Source organism: Acanthopagrus latus, chromosome 10 (genome assembly GCF_904848185.1).
Source record: "Acanthopagrus latus isolate v.2019 chromosome 10, fAcaLat1.1, whole genome shotgun sequence".
NCBI classification, from domain to species: Eukaryota; Metazoa; Chordata; class Actinopteri; order Spariformes; family Sparidae; genus Acanthopagrus; species Acanthopagrus latus.
In genome coordinates this window covers 6,317,608-6,341,997 of record NC_051048.1, presented here as the reverse complement: position 1 = coordinate 6,341,997, position 24,390 = coordinate 6,317,608, and the positions used below count along the sequence as shown (strand labels likewise).

The 24,390-nt window shown below is 41.5% G+C and overlaps 2 protein-coding genes across 5 annotated transcripts; one reads left to right on the top strand and one right to left on the bottom strand.

Moving 5' to 3' along the window:
• The first annotated feature begins 45 nt into the window (after nucleotides 1-45).
• On the top strand, nucleotides 46-24,150 carry slc12a10.1 (solute carrier family 12 member 10, tandem duplicate 1). 3 transcript variants are annotated; one of them, XM_037112100.1, is made up of 31 exons: nucleotides 46-1,092; nucleotides 1,800-1,865; nucleotides 3,392-3,544; nucleotides 11,474-11,628; nucleotides 12,705-12,896; nucleotides 13,426-13,582; nucleotides 13,703-13,831; nucleotides 13,971-14,046; nucleotides 14,499-14,594; nucleotides 15,087-15,226; nucleotides 15,370-15,480; nucleotides 15,593-15,704; nucleotides 15,996-16,126; nucleotides 16,209-16,293; nucleotides 17,003-17,160; nucleotides 17,256-17,363; nucleotides 17,558-17,681; nucleotides 17,892-17,993; nucleotides 18,134-18,289; nucleotides 18,418-18,517; nucleotides 18,719-18,830; nucleotides 18,962-19,096; nucleotides 19,520-19,626; nucleotides 19,901-19,983; nucleotides 20,103-20,171; nucleotides 20,309-20,413; nucleotides 20,580-20,691; nucleotides 21,027-21,113; nucleotides 21,780-21,915; nucleotides 22,035-22,102; nucleotides 23,118-23,256. In XM_037112100.1, exons 5-31 carry the CDS (start codon nucleotides 12,724-12,726, stop codon nucleotides 23,254-23,256), a joined length of 3,111 nt encoding a protein of 1,036 aa, XP_036967995.1. In that variant the 5' UTR covers nucleotides 46-1,092; nucleotides 1,800-1,865; nucleotides 3,392-3,544; nucleotides 11,474-11,628; nucleotides 12,705-12,723. The 3 variants fall into 3 exon arrangements, with proteins under 3 accessions (XP_036967995.1, XP_036967993.1, XP_036967996.1); XM_037112098.1 differs by lacking the exon at nucleotides 11,474-11,628 and having other exon boundaries at nucleotides 23,118-24,150; XM_037112101.1 differs by lacking the exons at nucleotides 11,474-11,628; nucleotides 12,705-12,896.
• Nucleotides 3,408-10,748, bottom strand: LOC119027166 (kelch-like protein 33). Of its 2 annotated transcripts, XM_037112104.1 has the most exons (7): nucleotides 10,690-10,748; nucleotides 7,784-8,519; nucleotides 6,836-7,278; nucleotides 5,956-6,198; nucleotides 5,635-5,885; nucleotides 4,372-4,542; nucleotides 3,408-4,279 (listed from the first exon to the last, which is right to left on the bottom strand). In XM_037112104.1, the coding sequence occupies exons 2-7, from the start codon at nucleotides 8,514-8,516 to the stop codon at nucleotides 3,751-3,753; spliced, it is 2,370 nt and encodes a 789-aa protein (XP_036967999.1). In that variant the 5' UTR covers nucleotides 8,517-8,519; nucleotides 10,690-10,748; the 3' UTR covers nucleotides 3,408-3,750. The 2 variants fall into 2 exon arrangements, with proteins under 2 accessions (XP_036967999.1, XP_036967998.1); XM_037112103.1 differs by lacking the exon at nucleotides 10,690-10,748 and having other exon boundaries at nucleotides 7,784-10,661.
• Nucleotides 24,151-24,390: the final 240 nt, after the last annotated feature.

Below are 24,390 nucleotides of genomic sequence, written 5' to 3'. Positions count from 1 at the left end.
TATTTGAGGTCAATTACAGAACATAGTGAGAACACATTTCATCAGTTTCCTTCCTTTCACTCGATTTCATCCACTGTTTCTTAACACCTGGCTCAAACTGCCGAGTTACGACATTTCATGTGGTTGATCCATCTACCTATGCAGAGCTAGATTTCCTGTGAGTGTCACTGAGCAAAAGGCAACAAGCAAACATTTTTTACAGGAAACGTGAGTCATATCAAATTGATGTCAGGTCACCTCAAATGAGAACATCCTTAGGACAGAGACATATTACAGGATGCTGTCAAAATGCTTCTCAGAGCATAGATTTCCTCATCAGTCTTGGCTGTATTGACTGGTGTGACTTACGAGGGGAAAATCCCTACTTATAGTAACCAAGAGGCCACATACTGTATGTTTAATAATACTCTTAAAACTTTAATTCCGTGACTTTGTGGCATCACACCACCCCTCCATGTCATACATTTGCAAAATGTATGCCTGTATTCATGGTAGAAGTGAAGCCACCTGGAGGTCGAAAACACGACCCCGAGACACATCAAAGAGTGCTGGCTCAGACGTGTGTGAGCTGACCAATCAGAGCAGACTGGGTATTCAGCGGTTCAGAGAGAGGAGCTAAAACAGAGCATATCAGACAGAGGGGCTGCTGCATGAGAAAACACATTTAGTTTAAATTTCAAAAAAAGCATATAAAATGGGACTGATTACAAGGGCCCCTATGGGGGTAGTAAAATTGTTGTTTTACTATATCTTTTTTTATTTTTTTTACTTCTAAGCAATTAGTGTCGTAACTAACTTAAAATTGGCAGAATAAATCGGATGAGAGACTTTACTCTGTATAAAAAAAAAATAGTGGAGGCTGTCTGAGGCCCCTCTCCCCCCTCACAATACATAATGGTTCAGTCCATCCCTGCAGCTACAGGTGGGATGGTGCGTCACCAAACAGCTTAATGAGCAGAGAGGCTGCTGCTCATCAACATGTCTTTACCCAAGAAAGCAGAATCAGGGGTCCTCAAACAAAAGGAAAAGGCAGAAAGGGAATGAAAGCAAGGAGAGGGAAGACAACGCCTACAATTTTCTTTTAAAAGAAAGGTGAGCACAGTTCACAGCTAACACACTATAAGAACAGTTAAAGCTCATGATAACATTAGCAGTGGTAAAGACTGAAGGCAGTCAGACAGCCACGAATCTAGTTTCTCAGTTTCAGCAGCAGGTTCCTCATCCTCATCTCATCCCTCATTAAGTGCTGACTGAAAGTTATTATTACAAGTAATGACATTTCACATTGAGGTCGCGGACCACGCGGTAAAAACAGTTTTGGAGAGATATTTAGCTCCTTTCCCAGTAAGCTAGCATGACATGTTTGGTATTAGCGGATTCATTCCAGTTTCAAGATTTCTATGATGCTCATGGCTGAAATAAATCTTTAAAACTGAGCCCATGACAGCCTTCAAAAGACAGTAATGTCATTTTCAGAGGGTTAAAAGAGAGTTATAAAATGAAAATAGGCTATAATCCATATTTATTTCAGAGTGATTTTCATGTATTAAAAACAGTTCTGAAATAAAGAGCATGTGTATGTTTATATATAATATAGTTGAAATTCAGCTATCACTACAATAGAGTGTTTGGTCAGTAGTTTGGGACTCTCATCTTCCTGCTGTGCAGTAGGAACAGAGGAGAACAACAGACTGTATGACTCAGTACAATCAGAGAAATGTTAATATTTTCTGGAAAGCACAAGATTAAATCGCAACTCATAGTCTCATATATGTATTTTTTTCACCCCAAATCCAAAGCCACCACCTGTGAATCTACAGTTGTGGAGATACATTAGACCTGCATGTGGGACTACAAGGGAGACGGTGAGCAGTAACCACGTAACTGTCATGTTGTTCTTTTCACAAATATGGGAATGATAGTCAAAAATATCATTAAAATGCATAATTATATATAAAGCAGCATACATTTTTTTTTGCAAGGGCCCAATTAGATTTCTTTTCATGGGGCTCAAAAACCCTGTCAGCGCCCCTTGTCCTTTAGACCAAACCAAGATCTTCTCCTAAACTGAACCAAGTAGTTTTGGTGCCTTTACTTTGAAAGTGTGACTGGGCGTTGCATTATTCATCTTAAACACGACCACTAAAGGAAAAACATTTAGCTACTGTCAGAGTGTTGTCCTCCTGAGGACATTGATTTCAAAGAGAATAATTAATTCAGGAAGACAAAAGACACACACACACGATTATGACAAATAACTGATGCCAGGAAGCTGTAAGATTTCAGCTAAATAGGACACCACTGTTCTGCAAAGCAGAGGATTCTGTGTTTGTGGGTTATGTGACCTCATTTATTTTCTTGCTGACGTGTTGGGGGAACAAAAATGAAATGTTTCACAAATTTGGAATTTCTTGCAAATTCTTGAAAATCTTTTATTTGATGTTGGTCCCTCAACCTGTATTTATTTATCTAGCTGATGGTATCACTGAAACCTCTTGCTCAGAAAGCTTTGGCCTAGTTCAACAGTCGACCCTCCCCCAGCCTTCCTACCCACAGCTTTCAAACTTTGTGCCTCTAGTTTGTATGGTGGGCATTCTGTTATAATTTTCAAGTTTTAAGCTTTGGCAGGTATAACCAAGACATCATGACGGGATCAACCCCCCTGAAAACCGTTTTGTCTGAGGTACTCTATATAACTATATGACAAGCTAGTAAGGGAGAAAAAGCTGTATGCAACAAAAGTTTCTCTTTAAACATGTTGTTCCCAAACCAAGTGGTTATCTCTTATCTTAAAATAGTACTTATTTATACCATAACCTCGGTGTTATTCTTAAGGATCATGACTATTTATATCTCTTTTTAATATTCTTAAAATAATGACAGTTTGAAAACACTATGATGATGAGAAAGAGGCTGCTTGTGAGGAATCTTGAGAGTAATATATGCCAAATTTAAGCTTTGCTTGCTTGATCGTGGGTTTTCTTGTTTCTTGTTTTCGCTGTCCAAAAGGCAGCTGTTTAGCCGTTAGCCTCAGGACTTGGTAGACATTGAAAATAGAGTTAAAGCAAAATGTGTATTGAAAGACGACTCCAAGTGAATGCTATTGTTGCTTCATAACTGCAAGATGTGAATGAATAATGACTGAACCACTGCTGATAAAAAGCTGCGCTCGTAACTGTGTCCTGCTCGTACAGACAGTAAAACATTTAGAGAGAACAGGGCAAATATGGGTGAATATTGTCATCTCAATCTAAGCAGTAGTTGGTTAGAGTACACCCACCACTAGTTTCCTGTTTCTTGTCGTGTTTCTATATCTAAAGGACAGCAGCTGAATAGTTGAACTGTCCCTGTTTTGAGCTGCTGAAATTTCTCATGTGTTGTTTTTTTCCAGGCTACTTCTGATAAAACCACTTCCTTGAGGCAAAAGCCTGCTGCGTTCCCTTGAAGACCAAGCTCAATCAGGTTCCTTCCTTCAAACGACGACAGCTGCAGTCACTTGAAAAAAGGCAAACATCACTTATTTGATGGGGCGCCCCTTGCCCAGGTAAGCAAGAAAACAGAGGAGAAGCTCGTCTATCCTGAAACTATTATAACAGAGGCAGAAAAGTCTATTTGTGGGAGCAGATTTTCTGTGCACTGAATGTTGTTGGTGAGCTTTAGCTTGTTTTCAGCTTCAGCTTCAACCAGTGCGTCCAGGCACTTCCCTGCCAGAAAGAAACATTAAAACAACCAGTGCGGGAACGACAGAGATCAGTGCACATCGACAATGCCAGGAAGTGGCAGGGAGCATGCTGCCAGATCTGTGTATGGGTGCGGCATTGCCCCCAGGTTTTCCCAGCACCCCTCCATGGGGTCATAGCGATGCACCCACTTGGTATCCTTTGCTGTGCTTGCCGAAGACCCTCCCACCACGTATAACCGTCCGTCAAGCACAGTTGCCCCTGGCGACAGATGAGGTCGAGGCAGGGCGGGGATGGAGGACCAGGAGTTGTGTGTGGTGTCATACAGCTCACAGAGGAGCTGGTCTCCGAAGCCCATCCGGAGAGGCTGCAGCCCCCCAGCTACCACCAACCCCCTCCCCAAGGCTAACATCATATGGCCTGCACGGCCCGCTCCGACGGTCATGGGTGCTCTGGTGGAACAGCCCCGGGAGGGATGGTAGTGCCACATGTAAGGAAGGCAGCGCTGGTGAGGGTCGCAGCCTCCAGAGACGAAGATCTGCCCGTCCAGAATGGCTGCAGCGTGGCCGCAGACGGCTGTGTCCAGAGGGTGAGCCGGCCTGCAGGGGAGGAGACCGCTGCTGAGTATTGCATCAGAGCAAATTGATGTATGATGCATATTTTCTTTACCTTATGGTGCCTATTACTCTACCTCCAGATGTTCTCCTCAGGAGTGTAGTACTCCACAGCATCCATGTAATGGCTGTCATCAAGGTTACCACCCAGGGCGAATACCTTACCGTCCAGTGAAACAGCAGAAAAGTAGTCCCTTCGACACAGCATGTCAGGTAGTCGTTCCCATTTACACCGAGACAGATCAAACCTGCAGAGAGGAGACGAGAGCGACACGTTCTGAGACTGTGACCTGGACGTTCAAAAGTTTGGATATGAAGCACATCAGGCTTTACAGCAAAACCAAGGAGAATTTACTTAGAAATAGATTAAAGTTACAATAAGCACATTCTAAATTACTGTTATGAAGTTCGTTGGAGTAGAGTTTGTGTAGGAACAGCTCTGATGTCACACATCGAGAGATGGTTCTGACTCATAATTAGCCACAAAAAAACACCTGGGAGACACAAGAATCATCAGTGGAGAGGTTGTGCTGTGTCACGTCTTACCAATAAAACCAAAACCCAAACAGCCGATTTAAAAGGGAAAAGTCACACACGAGCCTTGCAGGAAGATGTTGCATCACATGTGTGAAACAGAGCCCAGGCTTGTAAGAGTGCTTGAGTCAACTCTACCTCGCCCCCAGGCCAGGAAAACCAAACACACTCACTAGAGACAAACAGCAACACCTTTAGTCAAGATCTGAACTTGCGGTCTGAGGCTCTGAAGCTGCAGGCACAGTCGGTGCAGCACACCAACCGTCCTGCAGTGTCTTAATCTTTTTATAGCACAAGTATCTTTAAAGTTCTCGCTGTATTTGGGAAGACGTTCTCCTTTAACCAGTCTTCCCAGCAGAGGCACACAACGGTATCAGCATGGCATCGAATTAAAGTATGACTAACCCTAGTTTTCTTAATTTGCTCAGTGATTGTGAACATTTCTAAGGGAATCATCTATTTGTATCGGCCAGTGTCCTATCAGAATAAGAGGAGATTTTCCACTGCAGGAGAGATTTTGTGTTCTCTGCAGTTAGGCGTAAAAAATGTGCCGTGTGCATGCGCCGGTATCAGCATATGGAGGCCTGAAACTGCCTGAACGAGTTGGAAAATATCAGCATATCAAAATCCCAAAGCTGTGAATTTCTAAGAATTAGAAGTAGTCTATACACTATAACAAATATGACCGATGAGTAAATTCACTGGAAATAAGCTGTTTCTTGCCAGGAATAAGTAAAAACAAGTCTAAAAACAAAAACACATTTTTCCACACAAAAAAACTGAAAAACGTATACATTAAAATCTACCTGAAGGCAGACTTGAGGACATCGAGTGCTCCATAGTACTTGCGTCCTCCCAGAACATACAGATTGTCGTTGAGGACACAGACACAGTGTCTGAAACGAGCCGGTTCAGGGATCTCTGTGAACTGCCTCCACTCTATGTTCCTTATGAGACCTGGTCCACGGTGGAACTGCTGAGCGAACCACAAGGTCTGGCTGGGTACCCTCTTCATGAATTCATCATCCACAGTGTCCCCGCAGACCAGAACCAGGACCTGAACCAAAGAATGAGAGATTTATGGTGATCACAGATTAGAAAATGTGCAAGGTAACTATTTTGAGTACCTGATTTGGGGTGCGAGGCCTGCATTTAGGCCCTCTGTACTCCCCCTCCAGGAGGCTTCGGAGTACCTCCAGTGATCTTCTGGCCCTGGAGCTCCTGTAGAGAAGGCTGCAGGTCAGGGCCTCCTGAAGCTCAGAGGGGCTGAAGAGCGGGAATCGGACATGGTGGAGCAGACTTGGCAGCAGTGGTTGTCTCTCTTTAGGGTCGTCTTCTACCCAGCTCACTACTGCCCTGAACACCACTATCTGAGTATGAAGAAGGGAAAGGAATGAAGCTTAACACGTGTAAGAATCGGCATGAGTTGGGAGGTAACACTGATTCCCAGGGGTTATTAATGATATGAGGATCGTGTGAAAGTTAACTGATTCATTGAAAGTTTCTTCTGTAAATGGTCGAAACAGAGTCAGTTCCAAGTGTTGTTTCTAGAAGACTTGTTTTTGCCTTTTTTTTTTTTTAGTGTTATGACATTTAAAGGGGATCCATCAGTGTCAGGTGGTGTAACCAGGTATTTTTGGCTGCTGTATGGTCATTCTTGGACATGTCATTAGATGGCGCCAAAGTAAAATATGCTCCCTCGGCATGTACGTCCACAGGAGGGTAAGACTATGTTCAAAACAGCTGATGCTGTCGTGAAGACAAATTCAACTTAGATCCTTTTTTAAAAAAAATCAGTTGCTTCCTCGTTGACTGTGAATAACTTACAAAATAATTTTATGACGCCACTGATTTAGCAGTTTTTGAAAGTAAAAAAAAATAAAAAAATCAGTCGTTAAAAGCCATCTGAAAGCTCATCATGTATGTTTAAACATACATTTCTAATTCAAATAAATGCAGTGGAGTAAGAAGTAGGTAAGTGATCTGCCAATCTGTTGGAAACATTACCTCACTCTCTACACACAGTGAGTCCTTCTCAAGCCACCTGCCCAGGAGGGAACAGGGGACATCTTTGAACTTCTCCCCTGCAGAGATGCCCTGGAAGTGGGCCAGGGTGTACTCCTCTGCAGCCTGCCTCAGCTGGGCCAGCCCATAGGTCTCGGCGAGGACCAGCACGTCTAGACAGCTGCTCTCATCCATTCGTTCCCGCAGGAAGTCGATGCACAGCGACAGCGCCCCCTGCAGCTGGAACTGACACAGTGCATCGATCAGCTCCCAAATCTGGCTCCAGCCCAGTCTGAGCTGTCCCGTGTAGATGAAGCCCAGGATGGATTCAATGACCCGGGAGGGCACACCTCGCAGGCACACCACGTCCTCCGTGGACTCCCGTAACCCTCCGCAGAGAAGCGCCCGGAAATAGTCCCCACCTGCTGCTAAAACCACACGGTGTGCTGAGAGAGACAGATAGAGACACAGGATGAGAAAAAAGAGGCATGGCGAGAGAGTAAATGGATGTTTTTTTTGTTACCAAATCTACTCCATCACTCCACTCAACGACAGACCTCTGAACAAAACATTCACACCTTAATCACCAGCATATCTCACTCTGCAGACACGCAGACCACTCTCCACTTCAGACCAAATTCTTTGCATTCCTTTCATGACGTACCGTTAAAAAAATAGGACGTTTCTGGCATTGCTTCTTTTTTTTTTTTTTTTTGTGAATGTTGTGTCACGGCATGCAAAACATCCTACGAGCAACTCACAACTCATCCTCCCACACTTCTGCTCATCAGTGACATTTTTTTTATCTTCTACTATACCTGCAGAATCAACAGCTGATGGAAACACAATTATGAACTATTCTGGGAAAGGGGGACAGACTCTTAGAACTCTATTATGTCATTATAGACATTTGGACAGACAACCAGTGGCGGTTAAGAGAACTTCTTTTACCTGGGTGTCTCTCTCCGCTCTCCGCTTGTATCGTGACATCACAACCAACCCTTCTCTCCCACATGTCATTGATGATGGCCAGGCTCCTCTCCCTCTCTGTGGCTGCAGGTGTCGCAGCCGTTGTCGCGCACCTTTCCGTCAGCCTGTCCGTCCCCAGACACCTGCACGCGTCCAGCACCTCCTCCATCACCCCATCTTTACTCAAGTCCGCGACTACGTCTCCGCTGTACGCAAAGTCCAGAACAACCCTCAACCCAAGTGGGGTCAAACGATGGCTCACTTGGTCTATTCCAAGTGTTCCAGGTTTTTGTTTTGAGCCAAAAAATGCATCAGGGGTCTGACTGGCAGCTGCCAGCACAAGTCTGTGAGCCTGGAAAGAGTCCCCTTTAAGGGGAAATATGCAGTCCAGGAGTAGTTTTTCCTCTTTAAGTCTGTGTAGGTGAGTGAAGAGGGTGTCTGAGTGAGAGGGGAGGGTGTAAGGGATGAGATCTAGGTCTCTGGGGAGAGATGACGGGGGACTGGGGTGAAGGTGATGGGCTTTGGAGTCTGGCATGTGCTTTAAATTTACATCAGCGCCACGTTTTTGGTTTTGGCGGTGAGTTCCTGGTGGTTCACTTCCTCTTGTCTGTCCAACTCCGCCTCTTGTCACTCCTCCTTTTTTTGAGTCTCTCCCCATAACTGGCTGCCGTGTCACCTGGCCAGCTCGCTTGTCACGCTGCAGATGACCAGACATTTCCTGTGACAGTGTCATGGAAGGAAGAATGTAAGGACAAAAAGGGAGGGGCAAGATAAGGAAAGAACAGGGACAGTAGGGAGGAACTGTCAATGTTGCAATCCCAGGAATTTCACTTATCAGGCATTGATTGCCCTCATGACCCCTGAGGTGTTGTTGACCTTTCTGAAACTCACCTACAAAATGATGTGTAAACAGTGTGATTATGACGGCGATCATGAGTTCAAAAACATCAGTCACTTGCTTTCAGAAAGAGTCACTCTGTTACACAATCCTGATATTTCACATGTCAAGAAATATGCAGTTTTGTAACTAAAAATAGCCGAAACACGCTCAGTATTTTTACAGTTTGCCTGCTTGGAGACAGCAGCACCTCACAGTCTGTTCTATTAAGTGAAGCAAATGGTTAATATCTCATTTAGGAGCAAGCGACTCTGCGTAGAAACTTACCTCAGCGACTCCTCAACCAGCGTGGGTGTAACAAGTGACTTTGACCAGGGCACAATGGCATTGTGAGCATGTAGGGTGCAGGAGGCAATGGAGCAGGTTTAATAATAGCAGGGTGCTGGCACAGTGCATAATACACTGTAAAAAGTTTTCACCTTTACAGAATTGACACGCGGTGGAGTCTTTAAAGATTATTTCTGTGAAACCGATGGGAATATGTGTCGGGTTTGTTCTTACTGGAATCATCAGATTTCGTAATCTTTTTATAATTCTATAATTTTTGGTTTTCAACAAAACCCACTGGGTCAAGTTTTACAGAGAGGGAACACAAAGCATGTTCAATCACACATAATCTATATGTAATGCATTACTTCCATGCATAATAATTGCATTTAACTTAATTTAAGTGTTTAAAGTTAATGTTTTAGGGAAATAGTTTTTTGGAGTACCCCACTACTCAACACCACCACCAAACAGATAAACAGATGAATAAATAAAAACAGAAAAACAATTACACAACTATTGAATAAACAAAGGTAAATCTGGAAATTCCCAGTAACATATTTCATATACTTGACTTATTTCTCCCCCCCCCCATTTTTTCTCTTAGTCTTTATTTTCTGTCATCGTCACTGATTGCGTTTCGTGGTCATTGGTCTGGTAAACATTGAGTCAGGTGCATTTTAATTAGATGTACCATGTATCGTCCGTAACATCAGTTTTTTCCCCAAAACGTTGACTTTTTGTATTACAGTGTATAATAATTGACAAATTGAAATTCAATTAAAATGATATTTTCATTGTTGTTGTTACAGTCACTTCTTGTCTGTTTCATCATTAGTTTTAGAGCATTGTTTTGTCTTTTATTGCTGTAAAGTCTAACCTGGGACAAGTTTGGCATTGCATTTAATCAGATCTAACACCACCTACATGTATCGTCTCTGTCAAATCAGCTGATTAATTAATCAAAATAAACATACATTTTTAGCTACCTGACATCTTCATGGTTCCTTTGCTTGTGGAGGATTATTTTTCAAATTGTAAGGCATGTAATTGATGAAATAACACAACTACTTTTGTTTTCTGAATACAGTAGTACACGCGGATGTAAAATACATGTTCTGTTGCACATTTTAAAACGTAAATGCGACACTGATCTGTCTGAGATCAAATTCTTCTTGTACCTCACTATCTGTTCAAAATGAGACAATCATTATCAACTTTTTGAATCGACACTGATTGACATCGTTAGTCATCTTTAGTCAGATACTTGACTCGTGAACTGGTCTTTCAGAGTGAGGGAAGAGCAAACAGAAGACTTGGCTGAGGTGAGAAAAACACTAGTGTACTATTTTTAGTGTGTCTCCTGTGAAAGCAGAGGAGGACCAGCAGCTTGTCATGTGCATCACTGACATAGTAAACACACAGAGTCATGTACAGTCAACAAGTGACTGAACAAGAATGCACCGGTTCTGTTGCATCATTAACAAACTGAAACTATGTACTGTCAGTGTTTGGTTACTGCTGTATTTGGAAAATAGAAGTATCAATTTTGTAAGTTACTTTGGAAAAAAATAAAAACGTTTTGATAATTTATCTTTAAGAAAATTCTAGTAAGACTTATTTTAGTAGCATTTTTGATTTCCAGAATTGTAAAAAAAAAAAAAAAAAAGTTCAACAGTTAACTAGAGAGAATTGTTGTGTTGTGTGGGGCATGTGGTCTAACCAGTGCTGTCCTTGAGCGGTCTTGAGGGCCAGCACCATTGTCTTGAATTGGATGCGGGCCACAACAGGAAGCCAGTGGAGGTCAGGGAGGGGGCGCATGGGAGAATTTGAGTACATTGTAAATGAAGCTTGATGCAGCGCTCTGGATACATAGCAACAGTGGATACACCTGCATGTTTTTCTGTTTACTTCAAACATTTGAACTGCTGTAACATAAAACACAACACTTCCTGTTCCTGTGTGACAAGGATTTATTTTCTGAGAAAACAGCCATCAGAAACAAGGTATCGAAAATAAAATAAAGGAGGTTGCCTTATGACCAGGGCCTACGGGGGAAACCCACAACATGTGGTTTGGAAACTGGACCAATCAGCTCCCTGGATGACCTAAACTCATTCGCTCGACTAGCTAAACACACCTGCAACCAATCACACACACGCATGCGCACACACACACTCAGGTAACACAACAAAGGGGCATTACAGCACAGAGCAAATTAAAGGACATACAACAGGCAGTTTTATACAACCTTTGAGGTCAAAACACCTAGTTATGTGTTGGAAACAAAATATTCTCATAAAAAACTTCAGGTGTGGTAAAATGTTGCTAAAATACATTTTTATTCCATCATGTGAAAATGATACTAATGTAAACATAAGACATGTGTGAAGCTTTGTTTCAAGTCCAAAAGATTATAGCTTTAATAAAAATGTAGTAATTTACTGCATATCAAAATCTATGGATTGAACCGTATGAAATTATCTCTCATAGCTATCTTTTTTTAGTGCACATGATGATGAGGGGTGTGAGTGTGAGGGGGAGGGAGGAAGCTGAGGAAGATGGGAGGAGACGTCATGTACCTCGGTGAAGGTATAAATGTGAGGCGTCGCAGTGTGAAATGAAAGAGGGGACAATTTTCGTCTGGAAAAGAAGAACCTGTGTGAGTACTTGATCTGTTCACGCCATACATTTTCTACATCACATTATAGTATTGAAATATTGTTTTTTTTTCACGTGTTGGAATCATCAAACAGTTTATTCATATTTAAAATGTATATTATGATGCCTGTTGATACTAACGACATCAGCAGTGTTTATCACTTTCCTTTTGCCATTTGACCTCTTACAGGCTTTTATGTACAGCAACCAAACATCGATATTTTAGGACAATATTATGACCAATATGTTGAGTTAAATACATTTGCCATGATATACAACATCACCATTTGGTCTCACTGGACAGAAATGATGGATGAAATACTGGGATATGCACTATTTCATATTTGGGTGCATTGTAGATGAGCTCAGTGTCTTGTAGAAAAGAGAACTCCCACACACTTACCTCCGCATACAAGACTTTATGTTAACTTGTAAATTAATATCAGAAATTCAAACTGTATGAGGTAAGGTTAGGTTCAACCTGAAGATTGTTTTTCCCAACTTTTTAAAACAAGATGTAACAAATAGATACATAGACGTTAATTTACTGAATTCTTACTTACTGTCTGGACAATATCAATCACATATCATAAAGTAGCAAAAGCAAAGTAGATAATTTATGTCACAATTCACAAAAGCAGTATAAGCAACTATAGACATATTTATTTTTTCTAAACATAGACATAAGCGTTTTAATCATTATCAGTAATTTCGGTCCCAAGATGGGCGACACTGTCACGATTCCCAACCCAGCTATCTCAGTCAACATCAAACCAATACTTAAAATCAGCGTCAGTGAACCTCTTATTTAAAGGAGCCTTTTTCATCCCCCCCATTCCTTCAGTGTAACTTAGGTTCTTATGCAAGTAAATGTAAAAAAAAAAAAATCTGATAAATTGCCTCAAGTAAACACTATATTAAAAAAAAAACACTGGCCTCAACACAAATACTATCCCTTTTCATTTTTTGGAGGACTCGTTACCATCATTTTCTGCTTTCTAAAACAGAGTGTAAAGGTTATCGGAACAATTCTAGTAGACGCTAACATTTCATCAGCCGTTTCCCCCATATTAACAGGAATCAATACAGTCAGCTGATGGGGCAGATCACCTCTAAGCGTAACGGGTTGGTCCTCCCTCGTGTTCACTTCTCGACCAGTGAGGAAGGACCTCCCAGATACTCTTCACAGCATTTGGACGCCAACAGCAGGCAACAAGATGGCAACCTCCAAGTTCCTCCAACCATTGTTGTATCCGATGTGGACTCAAGGTTTGTATTGTTCTAGTGACGATTTCCAAATCAGATTTTTAGCTCAAAAACACAGTATCCCATTATTAAATGGGTGATATAATGGCAAAGAAAGTGCAACTGTTAATGCTTTTGTGTATTTTTTCTGTGAAACTGCCCGGGACCTAAAACAGCCAATAAACGAATATGTAGACCACTGACCTGTTCTCTCTTATTTCTACTCTCTCCTGAGCCTCCAGATAATTGATGCAGTTTATGAAGTTTTCTGTTTTTACAAAAAGCTAATAATTCAGTGTGTTAAAAAAATGCTTGTACTTTAAATGATTCAGCACTTGCTTTAAATTTACTTTGTGCTTGGCTGGGAAAGGCATGATACGGTTAAAAAGCAACATAAGTTTCCAGGAATAAGAACGGGTTACTTGCGTTGTGCTCTAGCGACATCTAGTGGCCAGTAAGGGAACTGCAGCCCATGGCAATTACAAATTATCTTTGTAATTGTATTGAAAAAAAGATTTCACTCCAATCCTGCTGCTGTACTCCTGATGAACAGTGTGTCTGAGCGCCAGGGCTCGAAGATGGATGTGCGGCGATCTTCCCTCTACAGCACGTTAGACCTGGTGCCACAGCTGGAGCATTACGCCAGATCGCTGCCACACCATCGGATGAAGAGCCGGCCGTCTCTCGAGGCTCTCCGCAGAGCATCTGACGTGAGTTTACAGTTAAAAGCGACACGCATCATCGATCTCAGCACATCAAACTGTGAATAAACAGCTTCAACTACTGCTTCAAAATGAAACATCCTCTATAAAATATGTTTTTCTCTGGAGGTGGAGGTGGAAAAGACCACCACAGACTCTGGAGATTGCAGCCTGCCCGTGACAGACACTGTGAATGAAGAGCCACAAGCTAAAGATGACAAAGCGCCGGTTAGATTTGGCTGGGTGACTGGAGTCATGGTGAGCAAGGCTTTTTTTTTTGTATTTGAGTGCAAAACATAGACAAAAGTCTTCATATTAACCTCATTAGACTGTTTTAAAAATCACACAGAAAGAAACCCTCACTAAGCAGGTCTCAACTGAACTTTTGTCAACACAGGTTCGTTGCATGCTGAATATTTGGGGAGTCATCCTGTTCCTCCGCCTGTCGTTGATCACTTCTCAAGCAGGGATTTGTAAGTTAACCCATAGCTCATTCATCCATCCAGTAGTCCATTCTTATTCTTCTGTGTGGCTCCTTATGGCTGTAACATGCCAAAGCCTCACTTTTGCCCTCTTACATGACTTTAAAACCTGATCAGCTTTAATATTTGAACCTTTTAGCCAAAGTTTGTGATCAGCTCTGACCAGAAATGTATTTTATGAATTTTTCTGTAGGATATTTCATGCAGCAATTAACTGAATGCATAAGAACAAGAACATAAAACAAGCATTTTGGCGTTCATTGGAAAAAAAAAAAAATCCTGGAGGTGTAAGGTGTAGAACGGTTTTCTATTTATTGGATGAAGACATTCACAAAGACATAAATTGGATGTAACCCAAGGATGTCCCGTTCCAGGGTACAAAGAACAGTGATGTGACTATCGGTATCATGGTCCTGGTGACTACCTTTATTTTCTCACCTCAGTGTTGACCTGGCTTATTATCCTGATGTCGGTGACGGTGACCTCAGTAACTGCACTCTCCATCTCTGCCATCGCCACCAACGGGAGGGTGACGTCAGGTCAGTCACTTCCTGTGTTTCAAAATCATCTGTCAATGAAAAACATTTCCTGTGTTAACAGTGATATTTATACTTGCTTTATATGTTTTAAACTTAAATTTTTAGCAATATAATGCAACTTTTTGCTTTAAGATAACAGCCACTTTGCCCCATCACTTGTTTCTGCACTGTGTAGCTTCACTTACAGGCTAAGATCACAGCATTACCAACATGTTGACTTCAAGATACATGTCACTATGTACAACACGTAACGCTGTTATGCCGAAGATGTAGCGAGTGTTATTTAAAGTTAGCACCTACATTATGTCTGACCAATTGTTACATACCTTGTTTTTGTATTTTACGACAATGGTGTTGCACTCAGAAGGACAAAAGAAATGAAAAATGCAAATATATAATGAGATAATTATTCAAGTGTTCCTCCAACTACAGTGTTCTGTGATGACAACCATGTCTCTGTGTCACTTCTTTTTGGTTGAACATCAATCCCAGGTGGGGCGTATTTCATGATCTCCCGCTCCCTGGGTCCTGAAATTGGTGGACCGATTGGGATGGTCTTTTCCTTCGCCAACGCTCTGGCGTGTGCCCTCAACACTGTTGGCTTTGCAGAAGTAGTCAGTGATTTATTGCAGGTGTTTATTTGTCTTCAACGTTCTAAAAACACATATATGATGTAGTTTAACATAAGCAATGTCTACCTAGAACTTTGATTATTTACAAACATTTCTTGCACTTGGCTTGTTACACTTGTGTGAATAATTCCGTGTTGGTGTAGGAGTATGGTGTCACCATTGTCGATCCAATCAACGACATCCGTATCGTGGGCATTGTCACGGTGACTGTTCTCCTGCTCATTTCATTGGCTGGAATGGAGTGGGAGTCCAAGGTCAGCACATCCTGCCACATTATCACTTTACTTTTTAGAGTTGGCCTATAAACCTACTTAGCTCTCACTAACTTGTTTACTTTGTTTTTCTTCTCTCTTTTTTGTCTCTCAGACACAGATTTTGTTCTTTATCATTCTCCTGATCTCATTTTCCAACTACTTGGTGGGAACAGTCATCCCTCCCAGTGAAGAAAAACAGGCCAAGGGGATCTTTGGATACCGAAGTGAGTTCATGCTCCTTTGAATAAGCTACTGCCTTAAAATTCAGCAGCTGTGTAAATAATGAATGTTTTTCTATTTTTAAAGCAACATCTTTTAGAAAATTCAGAAATCAGTCTTGTTTATTCAGGGCCATGAGCAAAGAAAAGTTTACACATGTGCAATTCTTTTGTCTTTGTCAAGAGAAAACTATTTTCTAAAGCCAATGGTTTAACTTTAGACTTTAGATCATGTCATTATCAGTTTAAAACAATGTTTTAGTGGACAGTTGACTACTATTTGTTCTCTGTCACCAGGTGAAATCTTTGTACAAAACCTGACACCTGACTGGAGAGGACCTCAAGGAAACTTTTTTGAATTGTTTGCCATTTTCTTCCCCTCTGCCATCGGCATCCTTTCTGGAGCCAACATCTCTGGAGACCTTAAAGTATGAGGAGAAAAAGTTCTTATGTCACAGCTGCCTAAAAGGACGACAAGAATGATGACTTGTGCATTATTTCCTTTTGCAGGACCCTGCTACTGCTATTCCCAAAGGGACCCTCATGGCTATTTTCTGGACAACAGTCAGCTATCTCGTTATTTCTGTAACTGCTGGTAAGCGTTTAACAAGCTTTTGTTTAGAATTGATCTGCTTCCGATTTGATTGGTTTAATTATCAGAACTGGAAAGGATAGTTTGCGGTGCTGAGTACTTCAGGAGGAAAGACGGGAGGCATGGGGGCCGAGGATTTATGACTTTAAGGGCAGTGTCATCAGCGTACTGGATGAGTGGGAGCAGTTGACGTGCTTGAAATAGTGGAAAAAGGAACAACTTTCACATGACTTTTTTTATTTGCCTCTTGCACAGCCACTTTTTTGTGGCTTTATTCGATTGAAAAAAGACAGAGATGGCAGGAAGCAGGATGAGAGACGGCCACAGATCAGCTTCAAACCCTGGGCAGCTGTGGCATGGACAGTATCTAGACATGGGGCACATGCTCTACCAACTGACTGGCTCCCCATTCTTTATTTCTTTAAACATATTTGTAATTTGTAATTATGGTATAATGTAAGGTTTACACAGGGTCTTCCTGTGGTTAATAGTACTCCAAAGTCAAACTTGAGTAAAAAATAAATGTCTTGGTAAAATGACCTTGGTAACCATAAAAGTTAGCTGTATCTGCTCCAAGAGATGAGACGAATATAGCTATATAGACGTTTAATTATGTCATCTTGTAACCACCTTTTCTTTTGCAATGTGTTAATGTTTTTTTTTTAATGACAAATCATGATGAATCAATATTTTCATCTTTGTTCTTCTCCAGGGGCATGTGTGCTGCGGGACGCCTCTGGTAATATAACTGACATTCTCACTGGAAACATCACAGACGGCTGTGTGGGTTTGGGATGCGAACTGGGCTGGAACTTCACCGAGTGCATCCAGACGCAGACCTGTGAATACGGTCTGGCCAACAGTTCAAAGGTACCTGGTCGTTCATTGTTCCTTAGATCTTGATATTTATAATCCGTGTTCATATACCTGAATGTAGATTTATTAATGATGACTACTCCAATTAGCTCCTGGGCCAACTTTCGGGTTTCTACCACCTCATCACAGCTGGTGTCTTTGCAGCCAGCTTGTCATCTGCCCTCGGCTTTCTCGTGTCCGCCCCCAAAGTCTTTCAGGTGAGAAGTCACAGCCAAACCCTGATGATAAGATTCTTGTTACATCTATCTAAATCCTTATTTTATTTTAACAAAAACATACCATTCTATATTTAGGAATAGCTTATATATCTGCAGTACATGTACACTGCATTTTTAAACGTTGATGCACATTTTCTGTTTTATAAGTTTACATTTTCTGCCTTATCTGCCAGTGTCTTTGCAGAGACAACATATACCCGTACATTGGATTCTTTGCAAAGGGCTATGGGAAAAACGATGAGCCACTGCGGGCCTATTTACTCTGCTACGTCATTGCTATTGCCTTCATTCTCATCGGTGGGTGTGATCTCGTACATGGACTATTGACTCAAATATTCGTGTTGAGAGGCTAATCTCCTCACAAAAATGTTTTTTTTCTTGTTCGAATGATTTAATATTTATGTGAATACAAACCTGTACAAGCAGTTTTCATTTCAGTTTCATTCAGTTTGTTGGCTCAGGGTTTGTGATTTGTGTTTTTGATTTCTCCCTCCTGTGTTGTTACAGCTGAGCTGAACACCATTGCGGCCTTGATCTCCAACTTCTTCCTGTGTTCCTACAGCCTCATCAACTTCAGCTGCTTCCATGCTTCAATTACCAACTCCCCTGGTGAGTTGCCCGCTTACACACACTACACCACAGACAAAGCTAGTAGGAGAAGATGGCCTTTTGCCGCCTGTCTGCCATATAGTGAGTTTAGCTGTTACGCCGTCAAGCAGCCTTGTATATCTCACTGTCACCCCCTTTAGGCTGGAGGCCGTCATTTCACTACTATAGTAAATGGACAGCTTTATTTGGAGCGGTGATCTCGGTGGTGCTCATGTTCCTGTTTACCTGGTGGGCCGCTCTCACCACCCTCTGTATCATCTTCTTCCTGTTTGGATACGTCAACTACAACAAGCCAAGTAGGTCCAAGACAAGTGACGTAACATGGCCTGGATTAAAGACTAGAATGAATCAGAGCTGTGTGATTTTTCTACCTGTTTGAGTTATTTCATAGTTTACTCACTTGTGTGTGTCTTGACGTCCACAGAGGTGAACTGGGGCTCATCAGTCCAGGCGGGGACATACAACATGGCCTTGTCATACTCCGTCGCTCTGTCTGGTGTCGAGGATCATGTCAAGAATTTCAGGTGAGTGACCAAAAATCTGATATACAGTGCATCAGTAATCCCTCCATCACACATGATATTTTTTTCTGAGCTATCTTTGAATTCTGGCCACATTTTGCAATTTACACCTTCAACTAGAATTTAATTTCATTCGTCTCATTCAGTAGTGCCCAGGGATAATCAGTGGTGGCAGTTTTGATTTATGCAGCAACTCTCTTTCAGACCGCAGTGTCTTGTCCTGACCGGGCCACCAAACCAGCGACCAGCCCTGGTGGACTTTGTCGCATCCTTCACCAAACACACAAGCCTCATGATCTGTGGCAACATAATCATGGTCAGCCAATCTCAATAATTCTCTTCAAGAGAGAGGGTTTATGTTGTTGTGTTAAAGAAACCATAATCCTTGACGTTCTTTCTTTAAATCGCCTTGTTATGCAATGATGTTAATGAATCACTCCTCTCTAGGCGCAGGACAGGCAGAGTCATCCTCAGGATGCCACGGATTGGTTGTTGAAGTGGTTGAACAAGAGAAAGGTGCGCTCCTTTTACACACCCTTCACTGCTGACAGCCTCAGACTTGGAGCCCGACACCTGCTACAGGTAAAACAGTTCATATTTGAACAGTTTTTTAATCTCCAGCTTCAGTTGGACAAAGCACATTTAAAGGGAATTTATTTTATCACAAGTTATGGCAAATCTCACAATTACAATTGCGACTGATGGTAAATACACTTTTAATGTGCACAAATAATTTTTCATCCCTTTTTTATACACATTGATATCACTTCTCTTTTGTTTCTCTGGACCCATCATCTAATTGGGTGCTAAACATTACTGTCAATAATATCATCCTGCAACTGCCCACATTAATGAAATTTAATGAAACACAATAAATAGATGTCATAACATCAGAACTGTCATTTACATACTGTTGATATTTATTAAATGTCTTTAACTCATATTCTTACAAATTGCACCTTTAACCTAAGACTGAACGATTTTGCATGGCACTTTTTTTTCAAGGCCTCTGGACTTGGTAAGCTGAAATCCAATACCCTGGTCCTGGGCTTTAAGGCAAACTGGAGGGACAGTTCGCCCGAGAGCATCGAAGATTATATCAACACCATAAAGTAAGTGGAGTTAGAGAGAAGAAAAAACATTTTTGTTGGCTTTTTCAGCTTTACCAGCATTCAAGTATTACACAGCTCTCTATAGTGTGAGGAAATAATGCAAACTTTAAAAATAATGCATAGCTTAACTAATTTATGCTGAATCACTGTTGTACTCTATTTTTTTTTTTAGCTAAGTGTACCTAATATACTGGCAACTGAGTGCATAATGCCAGTGCTGCCTTAACAAAATATGCATAACTTTCTCTTCTTCTCTTGCTCTTCTGTTCTCTAGTGACACCTTCGACTCCAACTTTTGTTTGTGTATCCTGAGGATGATGGACGGGCTGGACATCTCTGACCAGTTTCATTCGGAAGGTTAGAAATCCAGACGTTGTTTGAATTGTCTCCGTGCGCCTGCATATAACATCCCATATTTATGTAAAATTAAACCTGAGGGGAAAACAATGCTGAAGGATGTGACGTCTGTCCTGCAGTGAACCAGGCCTTTGAGCATGACGAGACTGTTGAAAATGATGACCAGCAATCTCCTGAGGGGGAATCAGGTCAGTGCTTACTGTATGCACACATAGGCCAATATCAATATCCAGTATCATTCAAACATTCATACACAATCATTTATAGTAGATGTTAAAACAACTCTTACCCTCGCTCATCACTCTTCGCTCTTCTTCTGTTACAGCTGACGAATTATCTGATAAAGATGACAGTGATCAGATCAAAACAGTGTTTCAGAATGACCAGGGGAAGAAGACCATCGATGTCTACTGGATAGCTGATGACGGAGGTGGGCACAAGGAGGGGTTGAATCTGACAAAGCAAGCAAACACCGAACATGTGATGAAGTGCCGTCTTGGGTGCCCTCCCAGTTCACTTTCTGTGTGAGCTGGTGCCCTTTTTCTTTGCTCTCTTTCATAGCCGCAGTGCTCCTCTTCTTCCTCTTCTCTTCTAAGGTCTGACTCTGCTGGTGCCATACCTGCTCACCAGGAGGAAACACTGGCACCGCAGTAAGGTCAGGGTCTTCATCGTGGGCGACGAACAAAACATGGAGGAAGGACGCAACGAGTAGGTTTTCTCTGAGTAAAAAGTTAATCTAAGTAGATAAAATAATTGTAATGTATTCAGGAAAAGTGAGCACCAAAGATTCTTGGTCATTCACCTTTTCTTTTCCTAACTGACAAAATGTGGTGACAGTCCATTTCTCTACAGCAAAGTAATTAAATCCTTACCCTTCATATTTAATTTGTACCTGTAATGATCTGCATTTACACAGCTGGGTCTGTTTAAACCACGTAGTGTTAAATTGGAATCCCATGTACTTTTGCAGGTTGCTGGACTGTACATGGTGTATGATGGGTGTGGAAACAGATTTTTTCTCTGTCTTTATTTGTTTCTTGTAGGATGATCGCTCTGCTGAAGAGGTTTCGTCTGGATTTTAACGACGTCATAGTCATGACGGACAGCGAGAGGCGGCCACATGACAAGAAGTATGTCCGCAAAGCCACATTATACGCTTACGACTGATTTTATGACAGTTTGCCGTTTCCATCACCGTGCAAAAACACAAGCTTAGGGTGTTGCAGAACATTCAAAAGGGTATTTAATTTTGTCCAAGTGATATTCCCACATAGGCAATTTTCTTCTGACAGCTAGCTTCATGTAACGGAAAAAAACCCCTAATTTTAGGTACAGGCCCTCTTTGTCAGGATTCACATTGCCACATGAATGCTCCTAGCTGTTTTTCTTCATGCCTTCATGCAAATGTCCTGCCTTCGTCCGTGCCATGCAGAATGCAAAGTGCCAAGTCTGGGGTGCCTGTTAGCTCAGTTGGTAGAGCGGGCGTCCCTTGTGCAGAAGCCCTTCCCTCGCTGCAGTGGCACGGGGTCGAGTTTGAACTGTGGCCTTTTGCTGCATGTCAACCCCCCCCCCAATCCAGTTTCTTGTCATCTCTAAGTTTTCCTATCAATAAAGCTATAAAAAGGCCCCCCAAAAATCTCTCACTATGTTGATCGTGGGAGCGGCTGTGTCTTTTCCGGTATCTATTGGGACATACCAACACTTTCTCAAGTTTTATGGTCATTTCAGTTTTGTCTGTTTTGGTCATTCCTTAAATGCCTGCTGACGTCTATCCCTTTGTTTTTATTGCCTCTCAGCTTGAGAAGATTTGTCGACAGTGTCGCCCCCTTCAGGCTATATGATGAAGAGAATGAAGGTGTCTCAATTCAGGAGCTTAGACAAAGCGCCCCGTGGAAGATATCAGACAAAGAGTTTGAGGCCTTCAAACTTAAGGTTTGTCCCACAAATGCATCGACAGTCTGTGTCATTGGATGTCTTCCACCAAGAATAACCTCAATGTTTGTATGAGGCACATGGCTCGTCAGTTTACTTGTTGTTTCCTCCCTCAACAGTCCGAGAGAAAAGTGAGGCTGAATGAAATCATCCGGAGGAATTCACAACACGCTGCTCTCGTGCTTGTGTGAGTACCACGTTTACACCATTCGCTCAGGTCAGGATTTAACAGTTTAATGGACATGGTATATTAAGGCTCATCAGATGTTTCGCAAACAGAGCTCATTTTATGGACTCGGGGTAGTTGACGTCCTGCATTTGATGCTAGGATATCTCAGACAGAGAGAGGGGTAAGTTCGCCCAAAAATGCTAACATCTTCTTAGATGTAGTCTGATGATCTGCTGCTTTCTACTATTTCCTGTTTTTTGTTTTCCATGACAAACAACAATGCAAATTCATCTCCTAACAATGGCAAACTAGTCAATCACCATTTTTGGTGATATACCTGTGTATGAAAAACCGATATATACTGTAGATGCTAATTTTAGTGAAGGTCAAATTTGTAAGATAGCTGAGTCTCATTCCCAACTTGTCAAATACCACTTGGAGTTGCTGGCCCAAACTAGCGACCCCATCGGAATTTGACAAGTTGTTAATGAGACTGGAAAATTAACCATCTTAAAAATGAGGACCTTTTGGACAAAATGATTACCTTTTGTAAGGATAATCTGAAAAAAAAAAAAAAACTTGTGACGTGTATGCAAATAAAAAGAAGGTGATCTTTTTCCACTCCTTTTTCAAGTATATTCAAATGAACACAGTACAAAGACAAAGGCCATGTTGTTCACAAGCAAGGATGGGGTGCGGATCACCACTTACTCTCTTAGGGATCGGAGTTGTAGGTGAAAACATGTTTACAGGCCTCACTGGCAGAGATGAAAAGCTAAATATTGTCTGATCTCCACTGGCATGCAATCTATTTGCAAGGAGCCATCAGACCATGACTTTTTCTAAAACAGCATAATTAATGTTACAGGAAGAGATGTGGGAGATAAAGGTTTTTTTTCAGGATGGCAAACTCCAGGGCCACTACCACTAACACGGCTTTGTTAGTACCTTTTTTTTTTTTTTTTGCATAAGCTGTGTCTGTTCCTGTTATACTGTTTTGCTATGTTCATGTCAATGCGATGGGTTTTTCCAGGAGCCTTCCTGTGCCACACAGCGACTGCCCCAGTGCTCTGTACATGGCCTGGTTGGACACTCTGACCTGTGGCCTCCACTGCCCTGCTGTGCTGATTCGTGGAAACCAGCAGAACGTCCTCACTTACTACTGCCAGTGAAAGTCGACCTACAGGGATGGATATTTTAAGACAGTAGATTGAAACAGTACCCTAGGAACTATGAGAAACATGCCACATAAACCACATCACTGAAACAGAAATGTGATAATAGAATAGAATTCATGGTGAAACTTAATATTTCAACTGTAAGAACTGTATATGTACTGTAGAATGTTGTGATGGAAGACATTATTAAGCATCACAACCACTGAGATCATCTTCAGGATGATGTGAATGCTAATGCCTTAGCTGCCGTCTGTGACAGATGACAGTGAAAGCAAATAATGAGGAAAAGTTAAGGGCATTCCTAATGGAGAGAAACCAATGCTTTGTTGCTCAAGTAACCACTACCTGCTGCTATTTTAGCTGTGATTGTTTCATGCTTGTTATAAAGAAAAGGACCATAATACATTGACAAGGCAGCGAGTTATCATAATCCTCAGTTTGTAGTGTGCAAGTAGTTTGTTCATCTGCCACACGTCAAATGCAATATAATATATTTGGTCTCATCATTATACTGTTTTTGTAATAATTGTGGTAATTTCAGTGTTTTGAGAGGTAATGCATTGTGTATGTACATAATTTATAGCATGCTGTTGGGAAAATATCAAGAATTACCACACATAAAATTAAGATGATAGTATGTACACTGTAAATACACATAAGATGTGTCAATATTATCTCCATATTTACTGTTTGTGTTTATATGTAATATATTAGTAGAGTAGCTATCCTTGTTAGGCCTTGATGAACAGTCCATGAAATGTTTTCTGTCACCCTCTTTTTGGTAAAGGTATTTCCAACAATGTTCAGTTTAGTCGCTGCCGCTACTTGTGGCATAGGGAAGTTAGCGAAAGAGACTACATTTAAGATCATTAAAACATTAAAACATTACCTCATCTGAGTCACTTATTGAACAATTAATCTGCTCCAAACAGCCGACTACATTCAAGCAGAATACATTTCCCCTCCAGCTCCAGTCAACATTATAGAACATAAACACTGAAAATGGAGGTCAGGTCTGCAGGATAGCTGCAGTAGTCAGGCTGATAAACAGGAGTGAAGATAAATCCACTATCTAATCCCAAAAGTTTTAAAGTGGTTTCTGAGCTCTTCTAGCGTCGGTAAGCTTTT

What these genes read in the sequence shown, in the direction of transcription:
- slc12a10.1 (XM_037112098.1), top strand. Translation starts at nt 3,525, where the DNA reads ATGGGGCGCCCCTTGCCCAG. An exon ending in GCTGGGTGACTGGAGTCATG is followed by an intron (nt 13,832 to 13,970) that starts GTGAGCAAGGCT and finishes TTGTCAACACAG; the next exon opens with GTTCGTTGCATGCTGAATAT. An exon ending in CGTCAACTACAACAAGCCAA is followed by an intron (nt 18,290 to 18,417) that starts GTAGGTCCAAGA and finishes TGACGTCCACAG; the next exon opens with AGGTGAACTGGGGCTCATCA.
- LOC119027166 (XM_037112103.1), bottom strand. Translation starts at nt 8,735, where the DNA reads ATGATCGCCGTCATAATCACACTGTTTACACATCATTTTGTAGGTGAG. An exon ending in GAGCGGAGAGAGACACCCAG is followed by an intron (nt 7,279 to 7,783) that starts GTAAAAGAAGTT and finishes TGTCTCTCTCAG; the next exon opens with CACACCGTGTGGTTTTAGCA. An exon ending in GGCCTCGCACCCCAAATCAG is followed by an intron (nt 5,886 to 5,955) that starts GTACTCAAAATA and finishes TCTTTGGTTCAG; the next exon opens with GTCCTGGTTCTGGTCTGCGG.